The sequence below is a fragment of the Lissotriton helveticus genome, chromosome 10, assembly GCF_964261635.1.
Source record: "Lissotriton helveticus chromosome 10, aLisHel1.1, whole genome shotgun sequence".
Lineage (NCBI taxonomy): Eukaryota > Metazoa > Chordata > Amphibia > Caudata > Salamandridae > Lissotriton > Lissotriton helveticus.
Genome location: NC_136071.1, coordinates 600329451 through 600354504, shown reverse-complemented (window position 1 = coordinate 600354504; position 25054 = coordinate 600329451). Strand labels below are relative to the sequence as shown.

Sequence of the window (25054 nt, the reverse complement as noted above, 5' to 3'; positions counted from 1 at the left end):
TGAAAATAGACATCTACTAAACCCTTTACATGCCTGCCAACGGTTTCCCTTGACTCTTGAATTTCACGCTCTCTACATCTCCTGTACCACTCCATCCCACACTTCAAGCAGCAGGAACCTCCTTGATTCTCTTCTGTAACCCCCTTTTCCATTCCTTTTTACGCAAATGTACTCTTCTCTCTCAATCCTTTCTTCCTTTTGTAAGCCTCTGTTTCTCTACTCTTTACCACTCTTCACCTATTCGTGCCTCTCATTATGGCAAACCTCTTCTTGTACAGTGCTCTGTAGCTTTTAGCTAAGACCATGCTGTATTATTCTCCAACATACACAAATAAACTAATAATCTGTTTAAAAAGGTGCATAATATTCATATATTTATTTATTGTTGTTGTTGTTTACACACATAGGAAAAAGAAATACCGAGAAAAAACATATTACCGATTGACACGTTATTATGCAGATTTTCTAAATATGCACAAAAAAACAGTTAACAAATCACTATTACATTTCATATTGGCAGGTCGCGCCTGACTCCTTAATATATACACAAAAGAAATATTCTGACCTTAAATTATCACAGAAAAATACAGTTGATAACACCGTAATTATCTAAAGTCCCCAAGTTATAATCCTAATCCAACGCCATCAATCAGCAAAAAGAAGAAGAATTATAATATATTCACATATTGACACCCAGGGGGTTTCCAACATTTGGTGTCCATAAGTACCCATATTACCGAAGCCAGTCTGTTATAGGCGCCCACAATTTTTGTCCCTTTTCTCGTCTGATTCCTCCTTTTAAACAATACACTGAACTTTCTAGATTATATACAGCTAAGAACCGTCAGTGCCAATTACAAAAAGTAGAGGTGTCAGGGCTGATCCAATTAGAAGTGATGCACAATTTAGCTACAGCCATTGCCATAAAGACAAACCCAGTAACCGCGCACGGCCAGCTCTCGTTCACCCCCACACCCATGATGACCATGTCTGGAGAGATAGGTATGGGGAGCCCTAAAACTTTGGCCAAGAAGAATTCCAAATCCTGATGAAATACCGTTAACTTAGGGCAAGAAAAAAACATGTGCCATGTATCTGCTAATGCCGTCCTGCACCTATTACAGGAGCCGACCACCCTCCCACCACATTTGGCTACTTATGTCGGTGAATAATACAAATCAAAAATGGACATAAAATGTTTACTCCGGAGACTACCTGATAATAAAGTCTGGTTAGCTGCTTAGAGTGACTCTTCAACATTGATCCCCTCTTCCCTAATTTCCGTTCCAATCTATCGTTCTGATTGGCTAAATCATCAGGGAGGGATTCCAGCAAAATCTGATAGATCCCCCTTATCCGAGATTTCCTACAAATTAATTCAACTAATATCTTCCCATATTCTCCGCCCATACATTGTTTTTTACTATCCAAAAAACTACGAATCTGTAAGTATTTAAAAAAAATCCCGCTTGTCAAGACCATACTTTTCTTGCAGAGAAGAAAAGGAAGCTAACTGGTCTTCCTGGCCCAGATCCCCCACCATGCTGATCCCAAGGTTGCTCGATCTTTGTGTGATTTGTTCTTGGAAAATTGAAGGTAAAACCCCAGAAGCCGAGAAGGGTGTATAGCTATTGATATTGTATATTTTAAACCTGTTACGCACCTTCCTCCAAACCATATAAGCGGCCTGCATAGTCTTGAATCTGTTTTTTTTTAAATAATAACTAGGTTCTAGGATCTTGACCAGGCAGTGTTTAACCTCCTCCTCCAGCTCAATTTCGTAAATAGTTGGGCTAAACGCCTCTGAGCACGGGCTCCTATCTCCACCCAGAAGTATCCCCGTATGTTGCAGCATACATGCCCAGTAATAAAACAAGAAGTTAGGGATGGCCCAGCCCCCACGCATTCTAGGTAGGGTCAGCCACTTGGCCGCTCTCCTTGATCTATGATAGCTCCACATGAATCTAGAACACATCCTTTCGATCTTTTTAAACCATGGAGCAGGAAACACCAGAGGAATTGTCCTGAAGAGGTATAATATTTTTGGCAATACCATCATTTTGATGATGTTGCTTCGCCCATGCATAGACAGATGTAAGTGGTCTAACCTTTCCAGCGTCTGATTAGTTGTGTCAATTATAGGATTTGATTTATCCATTTTGATTTGATTTATCCATTTATAGAGCGCGCGAATGCCCAAGGGCGTCTTGGTGCTGTGACAGACCGCAAGAATCTGGAACGGGTAGCCTTTTATCTGCTTTTCTAAAGGAGCCTAAAGACGGGCTATTTTTTATGGTGAGTGGCAACAAGTTCCAAGCGCTAGCTGTGTGCAAAAGAAAACTTCTTCCACCCCATCTGGCCCGTCTAAATTTCGGAACCGTGATTAATTTTGATTGGCTCGATGTAAGGACTCTAGAGGGTTCATACAGTTTCAAGTGGGTTTTCAGGAACTGTGAGCCAGATCCATGTAACGCCTTATAGGCCAGGCATAAAGATTTAAACTGCACTCTTTTTGCAATTGGGAGCCAGTGGAGGGTTTTTAATTTGTGGGAAATTGGCTCATATTTAGGATTGTCGAGTACCAGCCTTGCAGCTGCATTCTGCAAACGTTCTAATTTGGAAAGAATCTGTACCTTGGCTCCGGCGTACAGGGCATTCCCGTAATCCAACCTTGACAAGGCCAAGGCCGACACCACTGTCTTTCGTGTGTCATCTGGTAAATACAGCAATAATTTTTTAATCATCTTCAAGATGTACCAAACTGAAGAGGCCAGTTTGCTGGCTTGGGAGTCAAAAGAAAGTTTAGTATCAAGGGTCATGCCCAGATTTTTAACTTTTTCTGAAGGATCTGGACAGTTGCTCAAGCTCTCGGGCCTCCATGCCGGGGACCAGATGTTTGATTCACCCCCCAGCACCAGAACCTCACTCTTGTCCCCATTCAGCTTCAGGAAATTATTCAGCATCCATTCGCTGACCTGTGACATGCAGAATCTGAACTTTTCTGAGGTCTCGTTCACATCCTTGCCAATAGACACCACTATATGGGTGTCATCTGCATAGGAGACTGGGGTGAAACCACTTTTCCTTATAATTTCTGCCAATGGTGCCACATACAGATTAAAAAGGGTCGGGCTTAAAGAAGACCCCACATGGTGAGCTGAATGATTTGGAACTTGCCTCTCCCAGCTCTACTGAGAATGTTCTATTACCTAGGTAGGATGCAAGGAGGGCACAAATGCCGAGCCGTGGACTCTGGCTTCTGTGAGACGAGTCAGGAGTGTCTCATGGCAGACCGTGTTGAAGGCCGCCGAAAGGTCTAATAATACCAAGGCGGCCTTCCCTCCGTCATCCAGAACACTCCTGAGTTCCTTCACAGCTGTTAGCAGTGCCGTTTCAGTCCTGTGTCCCTCACGGAAACCAAATTGAGAGTTATCAAGCCAGTTACCCTCGGCCAGGAACCGCGACAGCGGTTTATTTAGAAGTTTCTCTAGGATTTTTGCTACGAATGATATCCTGGCTATGGGTCTGTAGTTGCCCGGCTCCTCACAGTCTAAATTAGATTTTTTCAGAAGTGGCATCACCGATATAGTTTTCCAGGCATCTGGAAAGATCTCAGATTTCAAGATTTGTGTGAATAATTTCTCCAAAAGTGAGCTTAACAAATCCGGGAACAACTGCATAACCTTAGGCGGGAAGGGGTCCATTGGACTACCTGAACTGGTGGTAATCACCTCTTGCAGAATCTGCTCTAAAGTAGGTGGAGTAAATTGAAACAATGGAATCTGTGGTGACTGCTTAGCTTCTTTTGTTGGGTAAGAGGGAGCCTGAGCGGAAATATCTGAGTGGTGGCTCTTAAAGGAATCAAATACTTGTAGATACCTTATTAACAAAGAATTCGCCCAGTAAGTTGCAGAAACCTGACGTCATTGCTTCAGTGCTATTATTCTCAATTTTTGATAGCTTTTTTACTATGATAAAAAGAGTTTTACTAGATTTTTTTGACTCATTAATTTTTTTCACAAAATAGTTACTTTTTTCAGTTATAATCAGTTTTTTATAACTAGCTAAGGTTACTTTATACTCTTCTTTAAGCCTAGCGTTGTAGTTTGTTCTCCACTTTTTCTCGGCTCTTCTACAGTTCTGTTTTTGGGCCTTAAGTGCTTCCGAGAACCACGGCTGCGAAGGAGTTTTCCTTTTGAAAATGACTTTTTTTAATGGGACTGCACCCTGCACTGCAGCATTTATCCATTCCGTAAAATGCTCATAGGCTACATTGCTGTCTGAGACAAGGTCTGGGTAAGATAAATTAAGTTTATCTAGGAGAGTCTGAGAATTGGTCTTTGACCAATCGCGATATATGGCCTGCCTGAGAACTTCAACAGGCCTGCCGGTATCTTCCTTAACTTCCAGTGAAAAAGTAATCACCTTATGGTCAGACCATGGAATTTGAAGTGTCTCCACTCTATTTACGCCTTGACAGGAAGAGAAAATCCCGTCCAGGGAATGACCAGCACAATGTGTATCTAAAAAACCTTTTGTTCCAAGGCAAAATTTGCCAGTGCATCCTTAAATGCGGATACCTTGGGATCTAAACTTTTCTCCAGATGTAAATTGAAGTCTCCCAATATCGTAAAGTCAGGGCCTGTTACACTCCATTCTAAAAATGGACTTAATAAATCAATCAAAGGTGTTTTGGCACTGGGCGGCCTATAAATAAGTAGTCCAGTAAACGTGTAATTGTTGGTGACCTTGATCTGAAAGATCAATGTCTCGCAGGTCGGGTTGCTGCCTTTATCCGAACTCTTGACCCTGAACCTATCTTTAGCTATAATTGCTAGCCCCCCCCCCCCCCTTTTCTGTCTGCTCTGCAGATGGAGAAGCCCTGTGGAATTGCCAAGGCCAAATCAAGGTCAGAGGCTTCGTCTGCCCAGGTTTCTGTAATAAACAGTAGATCCAAATTTTGGCTCTCGATCAATTCAGCCGTGTTGTCATGAGTGTTGTGTTTCACCAGCGACCTGGCATTAACTAAACCAGCCTTAATGGTGGTGAGTTTGCAATCTACTCTGTTAGACTGAGTGTGGGGTGGGAGCGGTGCACCAATAGGTGAGAAACTAAAGGTGCAAGTGCAATATGGACAGTTTTTAGTTTCCTGGTGCATCTTGATAACAGGGCAAATAACCCTGGGTCTTAGTGAGCGGAGTTCTTGACTAGAATAGCTAATTCTCCTCCGGTCTTTATATTTTTGCACAGGGGTTTTGGCCCTAGGCCCGGTCCCGGCGCGGACGGGCGCAGACGGGCTTGCCTTGCGCGGCCAGGATGATGTAATTATTTTATGCTGACAGGCGGTGGGAGCGGCCAGCCAACTGCACCGTCAACCAGAACCTTCCCCTAGGATGGCGGCTCAACTTGCTAATAGTTCCCCTCCCAGCGCCTAATCGGCTGCAGAGTGACAGGCCAAATGAATAATGAGGAAAGGGTACGTGGGATGTGCAAAACGAGCAATCCGAACAGTTTAAAAACACAATTTTTTAAAAACGCGCTAAATGCTGCTCCCGGCTTCCGCCTCAGGAGAAATGCGCTCTGTCAATAGGCGCGCGACTGAGTGGGCGTCTTAAGTACTGACAGGGGTGGGAGCGGCAGGCCAACTGCACCGCCAACCACAACCTTCCCCTAAGATGGCGGCTCAACTTGCTAATAGTTCCCCTCTCAGCACCTAATCGGCTGCAGAGGGACAGGCCAAATGAATAATGAGGAAAGGGTACGTGGGATGTGAAAAACGAGCAATCAGAACAGTTTAGGTAAGTATACTTGTAAAGTGCACTGTTACTCCATCTCGGAGTGTCCTGGCACTGTATACTGCTGGGGAACCTGTCCAGGCTTTCCCTGTGAGATGGTCCCTCCTGGGCACCTCCAAGGTGAAGCCAGGCATCCCCGGCGCTGATGAGGCCGTAGTGGAGATTAAGCAAGCTATTGCCCAGAGTTGCAGAGTGGGACCCATGGTTAGCGTAGGCACCTCGGCGAGAATTATCGAGTCCGCGGACATTGACCCAAGACCCTGCCGCGTCATGAATTGAACCCTGGTCCCGGGCCGATCTCTGCTTCAGGGTCTGCCGCTTCTAACCAGTGAGCCATACTTCTCCACAAAAAACAATTTTTTTTTAAAACGCACTAAATGCTGCTCCCGGCTTCCGCCTCAGGAGAAATGCGCTCTGTCAATAGGCGCGCGACTGAGTGGGCGTCTTAAGTACTGACAGGGGTGGGAGCGGCCAGCCAACTGCACCGTCAACTAGAACCTTCCCCTAAGATGGCGGCTCAATTTGCTAATAGTTCCCCTCCCAGCGCCTAATCGGCTGCAGAGGGACAGGCCAAATGAATAATGAGGAAAGGGTACGTGGGATGTGCAAAACGAGCAATCAGAACAGTTTAGAAACACAATTTTTTTCAAACGCGCTAAATGCTGCTCCCGGCTTCCGCCTCAGGAGAAATGCGCTCTGCTGATGTTTATGTCTGGAATTTGGTCCACCTCTAAAGTAAGCTTGATCCCCAAATAAGTCACTGCTGGCACAATTGGCAGATCCGGAAAAGACTCCCTACCAGAATACAGAATCTGAGTCTTATCGGTATTAAACTTGTACCCTGCATGGAAACCAAAGTACTCAGCCTGATCTATAACTGCAGAGTATGCCGACAGTATGTCAGATGTAAATATCGCGGCATCATCGGCATAAGCCAATGTCTTCTATTCAAAACCATTAGCCCTTATAGGCTGTATATCGACACATTGTTCGAGTTTCTGCAAAAAGGGGTCGATATACAGAGAGAACAAAATGGGTGAGCAGGGGCAACACTGCCTGGTGCCCCTGCTGATATTAATCACATTGGACTCCTGACCTGAAATACGAACCCCCGCCACCAGTAACACATATAAAGCCTGGATTGCCTGAATAAATTCCTTAGCCATCCCCTTCCAACGGAGGACGGACCACAGGAACCACCAGGACCAGGAAACCCTGTCGAACGCTTTCTCAGCGTCCAACAGGATCATCGCATAATATTCATAAAGGACCATTGTTAACAAAGGTAAGTATTATATTTTGAAGACCGGTCCTGCTTAACCTTTCTTATCACAGAGGCCAATGAAATCTACCATCATGGAGAGATAAAATCAACAGAATATGTTGTGTATTGACTGTCTTGCTTATAATTGCTGTTAGGACAGTACTTATGGATTTCCACCGCCCACTTCTGACTAACACTGTCTTTGCTTTCTCTATAGTATGCTATGTTTCTGTGCTCTGCAATCCTCATCACCATCATACAGTACTGTAACTTCTGCCAGCTCAGCTCCTGGATGCGGTCCTCTCTAGCCACAATTGTGGGAGTGGTGCTACTCGTCCTGCTCTACGTCCCGTTGTGTTCCGAAAGGTGAGCTGTCAGACAGAACACAGCATGTGTCCACTAGTTATCTAGTTTTTTTAAGTCTTTGTTTACTCTCTCACTCGGATAGGCCCTCAAATCAACAACCCTTAGCTTATATTCTCAATTCCTTTCTTTTTTACACTGCCACTCTAGGGTTTCTGGGAATAATACCAGGGTTCTACAGCACTAACTCTTCCATAGTCTGATGCTAATTTTTAAAAGTTCATTTAGATGTCTTTTAGCCCCCAAATGGTGCTTTTTTCAGTATTTGTAGAGGATATCTGAAAACTTGTCTTCTCATGTGTTTAAATGTTTTTTTTTTTATATAAGTGTTCCGTTACTTTTTTAAAAATGTATAATTTTTTAGTTCTTGTGTTTTATTTATACCTTTCTACGAAGAATCCTGTTTCAATTGCAATCCACTTCACTTAATGTAGTTTATTCGTAATTGCTACTCAACTATTTATTTTTATTTTTTCCTTTGTATCCTTGAAGCTCACTTGTGGTTGATTGTTTAACATTCTATTCTAATATGTCTTTTGGTCTTCTCCATTTAAACAAAGGAGTACCACAATTCATGTGTGGTAACTGTGGGAGGAACATATCTGTAATATCGTTTGTGATTCATGCATGTGTTGTATAGTATCAACTCATGTCTCGGAGTGCAATGCCAATGAAGTTCTCAAATAGAATACACTAGGCTTTTGAGGGGAGGGAAGGGGTGTCTAGGCTATAAACGGTAGGGGTGTTTAAAGTATTTCTTCTGATGAGAACAGTAATTATTTTTAATTCTGTTTATTTATTTAACACAGCTCGTAGTACCAAGTCACAATGATCAGTGAGCAGCAATCAGACTAGAAGATAACATCGTGGTGATCAGCAGAAATAGTATAGCAGTACACAATTGGAATGAACAGTTGCATGTGTACTTTTCCAACCCCCTCTCCCCTCCCTGTACTCGCCATGGTCCCCAAATCTATTTCCATTTCTTCGTACATCCCCATCTCTTATATATGGTTTCCTCGGCATGCTGACACTAATCTAGGTCCCTCCTCCACTGCTCCCATGACGGCGGCGTCTGGGAGCCCCATCCCCTGGCAATGTTTCTCTTTGCTATCGCCGCTGCTAGTGCCAACCAGAGTTCCTCGTGCCTCGACCAATCTGTGTCTCCCGTTGTCATCAATAACAACCACCTCGGCTCCAGCGGAACAGATGTGCCCACAACCATCGACATTGTGTCTGCCACTTTGGCCCAAAAAGGGACTATAGAGGGCACTCCCATAGTTTGGGGTAGAAGGTGTCCTCCCCTTGACAATTCCTCACGCAAAGGGCCGATGGGCTCCCGCCCCATTTGTACAGGTGTGTGCGAGGGTAGTATATGCGGTGAAGTATTTTCAATTGGACCAGTCTGAACCTAGAACGGATTGCTATCTCCCCCGGGGCTCTGTATGGCGTCTTGCCAATCGTCGTCTTCAATGGCACCTAAGTCACAGGTCCATGTCTCTCTGAGTTTCACCAGTGGGTCAGGCACATTGTTTGAGTTTTCAGTAGATGGTGGACATGAGCTTCCCTAATATGGGATCTAACAATAGCCTATCCTCCATGGGAGAATACTCCGGAATGGAAGAGTCTTTGCTCATGTGTGAGCGAATGGCGTGTATAAGGCGTAGGTAGTGGTTATGTTGTGACTCGGGGAGGTCGTATTCCTTCCTGAGATAGGCAAAAGAGCGGGGTGCAGAACCCCTCCAAATGTCACCCAAATAATCTATCCCGATTACTTTCCACACCCCAAAACCAGTCAGTCATGACACCTCTCATATTTGATCTCCCAGCCACAGGGGGGTTTTGCCAGTCAATCTGTCTGTCCACCTCAGGAACCTGTTCGCCTCCCTCCAACACTGAACCACCACCCTAGTATGCGCAGGCCACTCTTTCCCTACTCTCAGAGCATAGAGCAAGTGCTCACAGTTTCCCATAGGCATTGCCAGTTTGTCCACTCTGTAGGCCGGTTAGGAGCTATCTGCATACACCCAGTCGTTTACTACTTGAAGCTGGGAGGCCCAGTAGTACAGTCGCACGTCGGGGAGTGCCAGGCCCCCATCAAATACCCCCCTAGTAAGTTTGTTGAGAGCTATTCTGGGGGTCCCACCATTCCAAAGCAGTGCCTGCACTGCCTGCGAGATACGCGTGAATACTCCGTGGGGGACAGGGTACTGTGTATTTTGTGGGATATACAGCAGGCTCGGCACGGCGAGAATCTTAAAGAAGGCGGGAAGGATCTCCAATGACTGGCATCGGCCCCAAGGCGATCCAACTGGGGTTCAAGTTTTTTATGGCCGCTGTGTGATAACATGGTCTCTTGAAGAATGCCCAGAGTAAAATGGCTGAAAACGTGGGATGTCGCACGTCGTCTCGAATAGGCGTAGCTGGAGACGTGCAACGTCAGGCGTCGTCTCAAGTTAACATAAAAATGCAGACTGTGACGTAGGGTGTAGTTGGACATGCACGAGGCAACATCTATGGAATGCAACACTGCAGCAGTTTTAAATCTGGCGTTTGGATGGTAAGAAAATAATAAAATGCTGGCATACAACTTAAAAACCTCCTTAGCCACGAAATAGTCTAGTAACGTGTTGGTCTCCGGAGACGAATAAGCACAAAGCAGTACTCACAAAATTCCAGTAGAATCCAAGAGTCTGAGGTGACTTGAATCGAAGTACAAAGTCTTGTAAAATCTGCACACGAAGGAACTCCTAGTCGTCGCCAAAATTGTTAAGTAGGAATGATGCGGCAGAGATGAGTTGAAGCTGAGTGCTTTATTCAAGTTACTTCATTGGAGACCAACACGTCTTTACAGCTGATGCCAGGCTCCTCAACTGACCATCAATGACACAAACATTCCAGGCATCATCGATGATCTAACAAACATGAGATGCTCCATCCATCACCACCCCCTTTTGTACCGCTTTGTTCGCCATAAGTTGGCAGGGTATGCTTAGACTTGAGTCCCTTGCTCACTTTGCCACTGGATTCAAGCAAGCCTGGCTGAAGACGGCTGAAATGCCAGAAACCGGTCCTAGGAAGCTTGTTTCTGGTCCAGGGAAGGCATGGCTTGGCAGTTCGGGCTGGACTGTTCCCATGAGGCACAGGGTCAGACTGATTTGCATGTGGCCATGTCTGAACTGGGGTGGCTAAGTGGGCTAAAGAACGGTGATGGATTAAAACCAGATCTGTTGACTGGGTGTGAGTGTTTGATTGGTTCACATGCTCCGTCCATCACCACCCCCTTTTGTACCGCTAACACATGAGGACATGAGCGCATGCATATAATAAAACAAATGAATATTTACACAAAGAGAACATTTATTAAAAGAAACACAACACACGTCTCTGGCACTCTGCGGTCTGGGAGCCAGATGACACTTAAAGTGCCTCGATCTAGTACTCGTTAACACATAATCTATACCTATTTGCCATGCTTACAACAATAATACTAATAATTTCTGTTCTCATAAACCAACCTGATGTTGGATGGTGGGCGAGATAGGTGTGTTGGAAGACTAAAAATGGGGTGTTAGGCCGAAATGCCGGAGAGTACTGTTCTGCATTGGAAGCTACTAATTGTTGACACCTTATTGTGATCTATTTTCACTCTAATAAAATGCTGGGGGGGATGGGACATCTGTGTACAGAAGCAGGACATCTTACAAGTGGATGCACATTGCAATCAAATCATTATCATTTTTCATAAGTCCACCAAGAATATTCCATTCTAAAATGATTTCCTGATATCATTGCAGTGTTCTCAGTAAAGAAGCCTAAGTGTTTATTTTTTCTTTGTAGGGCAAAATCTAAGTAATTAATGAAACCATATGTTTTTGAGACAGACATAAGGCAGTAAACATTTTTTTTTCAGTTTTTAGGTGGAGAAAAATGCTTTTATATCTTTTTGGCAGTGAGTTGAACAATCAAATGTAATAGCCCATGTAGCCCGCCTCGATTACAAGTTGTGAAATATCGCTCTGCACAATCATCAGTTGGCTGGTGTTCCCACACCCTTTTTTTCCCAGGTGTCATAACACTGGATCCAGTTATAGAGCTGGAAAATCTCATAGTAAGATTTAGGAAAGGGCTGCATTTGAACCTGGACACTTTCCCTGGCTCCCACTCAACCCTTTGCAGAGGCATGGAGGAGCATGTAAAATGCTTCTGCCTGGCATCTTCCTTCCCAGTACCTTCCTCGCGTACACGAGTCCTTACACAAATTCACCCCCTGCTTAAAGCTGATGGTAAATGTATTTGTTAACACCTACACCCCCCCCACACACACACGCATTCAACTTAGTGAGATAAAATTCATCTTAGTGAGAGAACAAGCAATGAACACCGAGTAGGACGTGCACATTCTTGAACTCATTCTCAGGAATTCAAGGCATTTTTATGCTATTTCAATAATTAATTCTTCCCAGAATGCCTTTCTGTGGTACCTCAATATTTTATGCACATGGTAAGTATCAGTCACAGTTTTTTTTTCACTCAACCTGTGTTTGTTATCCGGTGGCTGTTACTATATACTGTTTCAACATAGGGGCTTTCTACAGGGAGCACTTTCTGAACAGCAGTTATTGAGTGAATATATGGAAAATGCTATAACAATTAAATTACATTATAGATGGATGTGAAAGGAAACGGTTATGTACATTTGACAGTTTAGAATAATGTCAAAGTTGCTGTTTGAGGAGGAGGAGCCAAGCTGGCGACCGAGATGGCTGCATAGCTGCTCGGCTCCGTGAGCCTTCTCACCCCGCGCGTACATCCTGGCAACTATCCTGAGCCATAACGGCATATTTAAGTAGGCGAAGAACCACTTTCACTGACCGTTTGCTCCTGAGGCTTTTACATGCGGCAGACCCGTGGAAATATCCCCGACTGTTTTGCGGCCTTTCCGGAGCTGGGACCGGGGTGTCGAGTGAGGAGAGTGGCCGGCCGCGACTGCGACAACAGCGGCCTCTGGTGGGGGTGAGGAGTCGGCCGGAGGGCGCCGGAGATCTGATGGGCCAATGGCGACAGTGCCGACCCAGTCCATCTAGTGGAGTGCCTTGTGGGATGTGCGGTGAAGCAGGGTCGAGGGGAGTGCACGATACTTGGCCCCCTTTCCATTTTTGTGTCCGGGCATGACTAATGACTTCTCCCGGAATCGGCGGGCGGCTCCCAGGGATCGGCGGAGATTTTGTTTAGCCTTTTGGTGACTCTTCGCTGGGAAGCCTGCCTTGACTTTCGGGGTCCTCGTGGTGACTCCTGTTGCGCCCTGGTGTGGGGCCCGGTCCCGAGGTGAGGTGGAGAAGGACGAGGCCGGATCAGCTAAGATGGCGGACGGCACCCTCTTACGCAGACCACATCCAGGCAGTGAAGCTGCTGTGCGGGAGAGTCCTGGGGTCTGGCGACACGAGACAGAGCCCACGTCCAGAGATATACTGGCTGCGCTAACAACCCTGCATACGACCCTGATCCGGGACGCCCGGAATCTGGGGAGAAGGATGGCCGCCATTGTTGTCCCACCGTTCCACACGGGCATAGTTCGATCTCCTGGGAGCGCCGATGTGCCCGTCTCTGCGTCAGTGATGAGTGATCCAGCTACGCCTATGTTCGTGGAGACGCTGGAAGACCCGGTTCATGAGATCGCTTTGGACAGATCTGTTGTACATGTGAGTGACTCGTCGGGGCACTTATCTGTTCGGCGGCTGGGGAAACAACGTCGATCTATGGTTTGGGCTGCCCCGGCGACGTTTCAGCGCTTACCGGATGGTGTGACTCTCTTTCCCTGGCTGGTGAGACTGTGTCCGGATTGGAGGATGTTTTTGGGGTCGATACTGACACCGACTGATTTCCGCCATGCATACTCGGCTGGGTTTTGGTGGCTGAAGTCCCATGGAATAACAGCACTGCCCGGTCCGCCCGGCTCACTTGGACCCTCCACGCTGCTCTGTATGCCGATTGATAAGTGGACGTATGTTGGTACTACTGATAGGAAAGGCCAGGGGTGAGACCGTCTAGGTCATGGTGGAACTTATTGTTGGCTGACTGTGATTTGGGGGACACTCAGCGGGGATGTTATTGAATGTGCTATCGATGCTTGATGTTTGCCATGTCTATTCTGATCTTGCTTTTAGGATGTTTTACTGTGCGCGGTGGTGGTGGGGGGGGGGGGGGGGTGGCCAGATCGATGGCCCTTCCCCACATTTTTCCTCTTTTTCTTCTTTTTCTCTTTTTCTATATTTCGGGTCTCTTATTTAGGGCGTCAGGCACGCTGCTGGGGGGGATAGGCCGTAGCCTTCTGCAGGGGTGCAGGGTGGGGGGTAGGGGGATGGGGTTTGTTACTTTGTCCTTTCTTTGTTTTTTATGGCCCTTTGTCTTTCTTCCTTTTTGGTGTTGTCGTTTTTTCGTGTTTCCTACAGTATGTTTCGTCTCGAGGGGTGGGGTGCAGCTTTGCTACGCAACGTGTTTGTTTTTACATTTATCCTGATTCGTGTGCCTTGCCCCCAATACTTCAAACGTATTTGCACTATTTGCGGATTTCCTGTTTCATGCTTGCTATTGTAGGACCATGTATGACCGTATGGCATTGATTCTGAGTTTTTCTTTATTGTAAAATGAACCTTCTCAAATCCTGAATCTCGCACAGTACGCTTGATTGCAAGTTATATCCTGGACACTTCTTAGACCCTGATTTTCGGGCTGCTGTATTTTTCTACATTGATTTGCTGTACTTGCGACTTGACTAGCGGCCGGCCGGGGTGGTTGTAGGCCCATACTTGTATTTATTTGAAGTGACAATAAAGGTTCTAAAAAAAAAACCAAAAAAAAGTTGCTGTTTGAGGCATATTAAGGTATAGGAAAGGTTCATATATAGTAGTAGTGGTTGACAAAATATGGCTGAGATAATCATAACAATATTGATGGAATTTCAAATTTAGTAAAAACATATTGTTCAACATAATTGGGCGTGTTATATAATGTAGACAATGTTGGATAATCGAGCCAGCCTTTGTTTTCCTTTCTGTATACAATCCATGTCGTAGTATACCTTACTGTTATTAAAATATAATACATTTATGCTTCAAAAAAATAAAGTACATCTTTAGCTAGTTTTATTTTACAAACCTATGAAAAGCTGTTTCAACAGTATGTCACAGCTGTTTAGGATTCTAGGCTCTATAGCCATATGTCAGCAAGCGATTGATCGCTATATCACTAAGGATGGCTGTAAATTTTGGGACTCAAGTGGATTTGATGTAGAGCAAAGTGTTTTCTTAGTATTTAATCAAACAATAAATGTTCTGGCTTGGTTCTTGTAGTGGATTGTGTTTCTACCTTTCCTCATACCAATCTCATTCTCCAAATGAATATCGTAGAAGATTATAAACACTTTGTTGTGTTTCCTCCAAAACCAGGTGAATGGTTTCAAACATCGAACATCACACACAGCACTTCTTTAAAAGTCCTCTTTAAAAATCTACACAAAGAAAACCTAACATTTTTAGGTTGCCATTATTATTTCGCATTTTTTTTAAATAAAAAAATGTATACGCATATCATAAGTACATATTGTTTCAGTTTTTAATGTGATACTTGGCTACAATCTGAGCTTCATTTTATAAATAGCCCAGGGGGTTAAATCCCTCAGAAAATAATGTAGTCTTTTTCTTTGCTAAGCAAGTGAAAGCCCTGTCAGTGTAAATAAGTTCTTGTATTGTAGAAAACTAATTTACAGTGCGAACAAAGCTGTTCAACAAGTTGGCTAATTCCATAATGTAGAGCTGTCTATAGAAAAAGAAAGAGCCTCTGTGTAGGAGACCAATAAATAATCAAGATTCCATAAGTTTGGTACACTTAAGCTACCTGTTGCCAAGTCCTGAAGCTATAATGAGCTGGTAACAAATATCAAAGAAAATTATTGTTTACAGACAGTTTTTGTATTTGGGAATACTAAACTATATTTACGCAGCTGAAAGATTTCTGAGGACTTTTTGTTTGATCAGGAATATTCCTTGTACAGTATATCTTCTGTACACAAATGTTTGTAGTTCCATGGCAGACAAAGATTAATATCGGTCTTGTCCCTCTATTCAGTTAGTTGGATATAAACACTTCTGATGTCCTTTATATCTTTTTCGGTACAGTATCTTGCTTGATTCACCCTTACACAACCAGGATCCATGCAGTGGGAAGATGATTTCGAAGTACCAATCTAAACCCATGCAGGGAAGTGAGAAAATGAATTTTAGAGGCCAAATATCCTCAGCAAACATACTGGACATACCAAACAAACAGTATTGGGGATTGGGGAAATATTTTAAAGAGTTAATATGGTAGGTGTAACTACTTTCCAAGGGAAGCTGTTGGGGGGGGGGGGTGGAGGTTAAATCAAAATCCTCCACCAACAGATCAACAAAAATTGTATGATACGGAACCATGTCAAATGCGGGAGCCAAGATGGCGGCGGAGACGGACGTGTAATCGCCCGGCTCCCCGAGCCTGTTCCGCTAATAATCTATCCTGACCACTATCCTGTGGCAAAGTAGCCGCGAAAGGACGAGGGAGGCGCGCTGTTGTTGGTGGCGTTTCTCCGGTGCTCTTACCTGCCCGATTACTGGTTGTAACGGCGGATTTTCTCGACGACCGGTGCCGAGCCCTGGACCAGTGCCCCGGGTCGATGTGCCCAGCTGGAGACGGCCGGAGCTCCTTGGATCCCACCGATGGGTGGTGTGCCTGCGTCCCCCGCTACGATTCATCGCCTGTCAGGTGCCCGCACCGATCCCTCCGGAGGAAGTGTTACTCGACCGGCAGTGGGTTTTCATCGCTTTTTCCCCTCAGAGCGGTGTTGAGGTGAGCCGCGCTGTTTTGTACTTGATGAGGCGGAAATGGCCGCTGCGACTAGCCATTTCTCCACGCCGGGACGGGTCTCCATGACGGGACCTACATGATTCATTGCACGCTAATAAGGGGAGCTCAGGATTTTGTATGAGATCGCACCCCAGCTGCCTATCGTGGGACCCACCCATACGAGCGGATACCCCTTTGTTGGTGCACAATATGGCGGTCGTCTCCTCTGCAGCACGAATGGGCTCCGTCTCTGCCCCTGAAGGTGTCGCCCTCCATGGCCTCAAGCGGCGGTCGGAATACTTTGCTGAACTCCGCACTGCCGATTCACTAGATCGGCCGCCTAACATCACCCATGCCTCCATCCTCGCAGCGCTAGCCGATTTAAGGGCAGACTGGTATGATCGCTACTGTGCGCTCGGCGCGAAGTTGGAAGCAGCCGCTCTAGGGTCGGAGAGTGCCTCGCCAGCTGGCCCCCCTTGTGGTATCGACCGAGTCTCTCCTGAAATCGAAATGGGGACATTGTTGCCGCGTAACTATCAGCTGGAGCAACATTCTGAGACTGGATTCTCTGCAGGACTGCCGCCAGCCCATGTCGTGGAAGCTACATTGTTTCCTATCCTGCCTCAGCGCTCACTGTCGGCCACTGAACCCCTATCCTCGTTTGTGGCTCAGCTGGGGATGCAACTATGTTTCTACGCTGCTCAGACTGGAGATGCTGTGGGTTTAAGTCGCTGTCTTATGCTGCATTGGGTGGACTTGGGTGCCGCGCTATTTTGGATCATTGCCATGGTTGGTGACTGGGTGTGTACAATTTGTGCAGGGGGACCTTCTCCTTGTAGAGGGCGGCCATCTTACCCCTTTGTTCTATCTGGGGCGGTGTGTTATCCGGGATCATGTTTGGGTGGACGCTTGAAATCTGGCCAGGGTTAGGAGTGATCTTCTTCGTGTTAACTGTGCTTGAGGGGCGGGTGGGGGCCCGGGACGGGACGCCTCCTCGACGCGTGCTGAAGCGATTTCTGATGTCTCTCCCTGCTTTCTTTATGTATGGACGCTCTGATTTTGTTGTTGTGGGTAGGGGAGAGATTTAATTGCCGGGGAGTTCGGGTGATTTAGAATTTGGCCCTCCTCCAGTATTAGGGGATTCTTTTTCTTTTTCTCCCTTTCTTTTCTCTATATTTCGGGTTCTTTAGTGGGCGACAGACACTCTGCCGGGGGGGGGGGGGGGGGTAGGCCGTAGCCTCCGCATTGATGTAGGGTGGGGGGGGGGGGTTTAATTTCATACAGTTCATTTCTATGGGCCTTTTCTGTTTTCTGCGCTTTTCTTTACCTATTTCTGTCCTGGGTCCGAGGGGCGGGTTAGTGGGAGTGGGTGGCGCTGTGCGTGGCGTGTACTTGCCAGTTTACGCTCTTATTGTTCTGCCTTGATCCGCCATGTTGTCTAGGATGCCAGCTTATACGGTTGATTCCATACTATGCGGTTGCCTGCTCATGATGTGAAGTAATGATACGGACTCAGTACTCCTTGATCTCTATTCTTCACTGTTTATGTTTTACACTTGCAAAATTTTAAAAATTAACCTTTACTGCTCCTGTTTTCCTGGTGGCACGTAATCGTTTGCAGAGTTATTCCATGATTGTTGCTATTTATCCTGGTGCCGCTGGGAACTGTATTGTTCGCTCTTGTGCTAAAAGTATCGTGGCCGGCCTGACGGTTGTGGGCCCGTATTTGTTATTTTTATGCACAATAAAGGTTTAAAAAAAATAAAAAAATTGTATGATACGGAGCATTTCTTGGGACATTTTTCCACGGATTTATAAAATTAGGAAGGTGTAATTAATAACCCTTCATTTCGAGAGCTTGTATGTTTCTGTGCCTTCAAGTCCCCCTCTGGGGTCAATTGCATTCCTCAAGACCTTGAGGACGATAACTTGAAGGCTAGAGACATGTGGGAAACTGAAACAAGCATATGTATAGGTATGTTTACTGGATTATACACTGTTGCTGGAGTTCTTCATCTCCATTCTGTTACCTTTAATAGACAGGGAAATATGACACATTTATTTCTCCAACCCAGATTAACCCAGGTTAGAGAAGGCAGATATAGTAAAGTCAAGCTCAGAAAGCAAGGTATTTGTAAGGTTCCTGCATAGTATGATACATTTATGTTTAAGATACTTACTTGTTAACCCCACTATTGCCACATATCAGCTTTTTAACAAAGAATAGTGCTTGTTTCTTTATTAACTTTGCACATTATGAAGAAAAAATGTGGATGCGCTCTACATGAGTATTCCACAGAGAGCCACTCTCAGAGTCGGGGACCAGATCCTTAGCATAACTGAATAGCCTAATATAACAGTCACTTTTACCTTTAAATTAAATTGTAGTTCTATTTATATAGAGATACAGACCCCTCTCAAGGCACCAAAGTACCTTAGACAGGCACCACGCTACCTGGTAAAATGGTAAGATGTTAAAAGCAGTGTGGAAAGCATTTAGTATTTTCATGTATGTAAATGATCGGATTAGAGATCTTAAAGGGCCAGAGTGGGGGCAATGTCTTTGGTCCCTTGGGCCCTTTCAAAATAGCCCATCTGGCATTTCCAAAGTCCCCGTCAGACCACTCCAACACTGCTTGTTGATTTGATCAGTACAAAAGAAACAAACCAGCCGATACGTGTTTCGTCACACCGTGTAACAGATGTGACTGGGATGGACATAAAAATGAAAAACATAAACCAACAGAAGGTGATGACCAAAGAAATACATATTGCCACGAAACATCTAGTGAATAGAGTGGAAAAACAAGAGCCACCAATTCTAATGTAGAGACCCTAAGTGTAAAAGTACATTGTTGAGTGAAATCTAGAACACAGATTGGACCACCAAATTAAGTGTTGTGCAATGTGAATACATTTTCAAATTGCGAACATTTGTTGGCGGTGGTGCAAAAAAAGCAATGAAAGAAACGGAAAATGAAAACAGTAAATGTTCGTTCATCGCAGTCTAAGAGAAGACAAAATGTATCACAGAAATGACAAGATCAATTTTACTTATTAAGTACAAGGCTATTGTGTGACTAGAAAACGCCTGTATCAAAACGATAAAAGAACACCAAGCAAAAATGAATACACTCATTGTAGAATAATTTTTAAGCCCAGCAGTAAAATAAAAAAAAATTCATGATGTTATTACTAGTTACGGTAAAACATTAAGTGCAAATTTCATAGTGGCTCTAAAAAACTGTCCAGATACTGTCTGAAACATAATAAACGGTTTAGATACTATGGGCCCAATGAACTGATAATTAAAACACATGCCTCGGTCAAAGTCGAACGATAAAAAACTGAAGGGATGTAAAAGGCAAAAGGTTAAACCTAGCACTAATGTAATTAAACACCAACACAAGAAGCTTGTTAGCGCAGGTCAATTCATGTAAACCCCACCACAATTATGGGATAAAATATCCTGTGCAATGAAGCGGCTGTATGTACCACAATTTGTCTGAGATTAGTAACTGTTCGACTTCATGTGGGGTACAAAATTAGTTCATATTGAAGTCACCAGCAGTTAAGAAGTCTATCAAACCTGGTGGTATTTGCAGATCGGTTATTAGTGTAACTAATTTCCCTGTAAGATCATGTTTTGTATTCTGGTTTGGATTTATGTACACATTTTATCAGTGCAAGTGTTGCTTTGTTTACCAGGTTCCAGTTGGCCCTTAGTACTACCAGTATTTCATGATCCTTATTTGACCTAGTAATATATGCATCCTGGATTGATGCGCTGATGTATGTTGGGATTGTCTTGTTGGATTTATGAAGTCTGTGAAATCGGGTCTGTTGACCATGTTTCTTAGAACATAATGATATGATGCCCCTTCCAACACTTTGTTAAGTTGGTATTATGAAGTTTGTTTAATAGGCCACCTATATTTCATGAGCATAATGAGAACCGGGTTTGAGTGTTCTTGAAGGGGATATGCACTGTAACCTCATTTCAGTTGTGGGGCTTAACTTGCAATGCTGCTGACAGCCATCCCCAATCTGACAGTTTTACTATGTTGATGTTGTTATTTGGGTTAGTTTCCCCCTGCTGCCCTTGTTTGTTCACTGTTATTGTTACTCTTAGTGCATTGCACAGTGATAAATAAACCGGTGTCCCTTCAGTGTGCAGTAGTTTCCTTTAAGGCATTGACTAATCTTCCAATCGATGTCTGTACCCTGTTTCCTGTACTGGGGAAGTCTTATGCCATGTGATTTGAATTTTAGTTCTTCTGCCATGATTTTAGTAGCCAGCCTTTCTGTGACCCATGTTACTTGGTTCGCTCACTATTGTTTGACGTGCTACGGGAGCTGAAACTCAATTGATTCAATGTCACTCAAGGTGATGTTCACTAGTATTTCTGATGATTGCATCATTCCTAGTATGTTTCCTCAAGGTAGGATGTAATGGCGTCCTCTAGAGCGGTATTCTGGGATTAGCAGACTTTTCCTTCCAGAACCTACTTCAAAAACCTCTCTCAATAACCAATTTTACAGTGGAATTGACTATTGAGGCATTAAGTATACTCAGAGGTTACATACCTGTGTCGATGTTTCCGTCCATGTTTCCACTATGTGGTGATGAGGGATTTCCAGTTGAAGTTTTTGCTTCTTGGTCCTGAGAGTTTATTTGTCCTTTCTGCACTAGTCCACTGATACTTTTTGTTGTGTTTGTTCTTGTTGGTAATCTTCCATTTTTCCAACTATTGAGTGGACAGATATTTATGGGAGGTCTGCTCTAGTGGTTTGCTGCTCCTTATGGCGTTTCCTGCAAGAACACTGCGTTTAATTTCTCATTGTTTTTGCCTTTTGCCAGGTGTCTCGCTGTGTTTTTGAAGATCAGAAACATTTCCTTTACCTGGTGTTTTTTCACTGTCTGGTTTAATTTCAGATGTCTTGCTTTTCTTTGCCTTTTTCGCTACATTTTTGTCAACCCCTTTATGAGAGTCCCCTGAGCTGGGGCTAATTCAGATTTGTCCTGTATAGTGTTAGGAGTTTTAAAATTAGAACTATTTACGTTGAGTGTGGAATTATGAATATCCCCTTGTATGCTCTGTATGTATTTACCATTGGCCAGATGCTGGTTGTTTGTTGATTGCAAGTTTTCATTTGCTAGAATTTGTACCAATTTTTGGTGCTCCATTGGGGGCATTGGTTCAGGCTGAAGGAGTGACCTCTTAACTTCCTTATTGGACAGTTATGACCGATTATGTGTTTCAGGGTAGTTGTTTATAAAGTGCTTGCTTCCGCAGGCCTAGCAAGGTTTATGCAGGTCTGATTTAAATTCTGTGATTGGTGTCTTTAAAACTGTTGGAAGGCTGATGAATGTATCCAATATCGTCAAGCACAAGCATGTTGCTTCCTGCTGTCTGTATCTTCTTGCACACTCTTTACTATATTGCTCAAGTTGCCGAGTTTTCTGTCTCTCTCAGATATGAATACTGCCAGCATATTTAGTAACTCCACTTGTAAGTAACATTATTTTGATTGATAATTGAGAGCATCCACAGTTGATTGAAAGCTTTTTACTATAATCACCCAGGTATCTGTTATACTGTTTTCTTCTTGGTATTGGCACCTTGTAGTTGCTCTCTTTCTATGTCATGGGTTCAGTAAACTTGGTTAATTGATATCTTATCAGCGTCAATTTGATCTGGGTGTGCCATTTGTCGATATCAACCCTATTTAGCCTCTCTTCCTCTTTGATGTGCATCCTCCTTGGCTAACTGCTTTTTGAAGACTTTGATTTGTTTTTGTTTGTCCTTCATAATCCGCAATATTGATGTTTCCATATGATTGTGGCTACCCTCGTCATCTATTGTTTTCTTATGCACACTGAGAGCACACTGAAACGACCCGACTCCACCACTCTCCTCGACAACCTTGGACTGAAGCAGCTGGTCAACACGCCCACTCACAAAGCTGGACACACCCTCGACCCCATCTTCCCGTGAGGTGAAAACATCAGTTTCAGCCACACCACCCAGCCCCTCTGGACAGACCACCACTGCGTTCATTTCACTTTCAACACCATCACTGCACCCAAGCCCCCCGCGCCCACCAGGAAGGAACTGGAACAAGGTAACAGAGGAACACCTCCACACCACCCTCCTCCAGACCCCCCCCCCCCCTCAGCGCCACGACTGACACCAACTCCGCAGCCATGGAATTTCACCGCTGGATCTCCTGCCGCCCTAACAAGCTCGCACCCATCTGCCACCCTGCCTGGTTCACCACAGACCTACAAGAAGCCAGTCGCTCCTGCAGATGCCTAAAGAAAACCTGGTGAAACCAGAAAACTACTGAAGAACGGAACAACCACAGGATCGCCCTGAAGGAATACCACCAGCGCATAAGAGACAACAAACGGACCTTCATAGGAAACAAAGTCCAGACCAACACCAAGGAACTCAGCAGTTCGCGAAACACCCCAGCGAAGCCACGGAGGTCACTCCTTCCCAGGAACTCTGCGACAAGCTAAGCTCCTACTTCCATCTGAAGATCAAGGCCCTCTACGACAACTTCAACGAACCGACGCCGAACACCCCCCCTCCCCCCTGCGCCTCAGATATGCTATCCTTCAAGACCTGGAATCCCGCCACAGTAGAACACATCACCGCGACCATGAAAAAAACCCACTCAGGAGCCCTTACAGAACTACCTCTGCCCTCCGCACATATTCCCCTGAGCCGCCACCTCCATCGCACCCAAACTAGGACGGACCATCAACGCCTCCTTCATGTCCGGCATCTTCCAAAACGACTTGAAGCGGGCAGAGGTCAAACCCCTCCTCAGGATGCAAACGGCAGACCCAACAGACCTGAAAAACTACAGGCCCATCTCTCTCCTCCCCTTCACGGCCAAAGTCACTGAGAGACTCGTAAACGCCCAACTGACCGCCTTCATCGAACAGAACTCCATCCTTGACGCCTCCCAGTCTTGATTCTGCTTCAACCACAGCACCGAGACTGCCCTCCACCGACGACATCTGCAGACTACTCGACCAGGAACACACTCCACTCCAGCCCTCATCCTGCTAGATCCCTCCGCAGCCTTCGACACAGTCTCACATCACAAACTCACAGCCAGACTTCTCGACGCGGGGATACAAGGAACCGCCCTCGACTGGATCCAATCCTTTCTCTCTGGCCGAACCCAGAGGATCAGACTCCCTCCCTTCCTCTCCGAACCCACCGATATCAACTGCGGAGTACCCCAAGGATCATTGCTCAGCCCCACACTCTCCAACATCTACGTGGCCCCCTTTGCCACCATCGTCAGACAGCATGGGCTCAGCATTGTATCCTACGCCGACGACACCCAGCTCATCCTCTCACTCATGAAGAAGCCAAAGACACCAGACTCTGTTTCCAGGAAGGAACCCTGCACACGTTTAGGAAGTACCTCAAGACCTGGCTCTTCGAGTGATCCGGAGTTGCTCACCCCGCAAAGCGCCTTGAGACCTTCACGGGTGAGTAGCGCGCTTTACAAACTCTTGATTAATTACCAGACACTGGTTGATTTTTCTAAGCCGACGTCCTGCAGAGCCTTGTTTAGTTCCGCAAATTGGTCTGGTAGAAGTTCCTTGATGAGGCTTTTGCGACTATGATGACTTTTTAATCCAGCATCATACACACCCAATGGGGGCAGATATACCATGTACTCTAAAGTGTGTACTTGGGGATTTGGGGTCGAGATGTTATGTGTGTGTAACAGTTGTTCAATAATTGAGCTATTGCTATCCACTGAAGTCTGAACCCTCTCCTCGTGGCCCCTAAAGGTGTAGTACATTGTCCCATTTTTGTTGCTTGTTTTTTATCGCTCAGGATTGTTGTCATCGGCAGTGGTACACCTGCTCTCATCTGCTTTTTGGGACAGTACTGAGAAGGATAAATCATTATCCGTCTATAATAAGGTCGTTTCTGTTTGTTTTTTGAAAAGTCACATCAGTGACCGTCCTGACTCACTCAGAAGCGGTCGCTCCCCACGCTCCCTGGCTCTTGGTATCGTAGCGCTATTCCGCTCATTGTGCTCACTGCTGCTAATAATTAATTTGCGCATCGCTCGCATCGCTGAAATTATTATTTGTGGTATTGTAGCGCTATATTGTTTTGCATTGCTCTCATTTGCACTATCATTTGGAGCTGACTGGCATCGTAGAGCTACATTGTATTGCACTGCTCGCATTGCTTGATAAATCATTTGTGCCCGATTGTGCCGGTGCCTCTGCCCATATCTTAGCGACATCACAGACTGTGCCCCAACCTCGCCCTGTTTCACTTGTGTTTTTGCTGCCATTTTGTTGTTGTTGTGCCTCATAGCCCGTCTCTCCACCCAGCTCCCGCCTCCCAGCTGCTCCTCCCTCCCACAGATAGCTATAGATCGTCACGTCAGTTTCTGCGCTGTGACCGTCCTGACTCGCTCAGAAGCGGTCGCTCCCCACGCTCCCTTGCTCTTGGTATCGTAGCGCTATTCCGCTCATTGTGCTCACTGCTGCTAATAATTAATTTGCGCATCGCTCGCATTGCTGGCATTATTATTTGTGGTATTGTAGCGCTATATTGTTTTGCATTGCTCTCATTGCCTGCACTATCATTTGGAGCTGACTGGTATCGTAGAGCTACATTGTATTGCACTGCTAGCATTGCTTGATAAATCATTTGTGCCCGATTGTGCCGGTGCCTCTGCCCATATCTTAGCGACATCA

The 25054-nt window shown here is 45.2% G+C and overlaps 1 protein-coding gene across 2 annotated transcripts in view; it reads left to right on the top strand.

Annotated features, from left to right (window-relative positions):
• ADCY9 (adenylate cyclase 9) overlaps positions 1-25054 on the top strand; it is a 508932-nt gene that overhangs the window by 456815 nt on the left and 27063 nt on the right. For both annotated transcript variants that reach the window (XM_078663127.1, XM_078663126.1), the window contains exon 9: positions 7277-7425. In XM_078663127.1, the coding sequence (XP_078519253.1) occupies positions 7277-7425 (149 nt within the window). The remainder of the gene's footprint in view (positions 1-7276; positions 7426-25054) is intronic.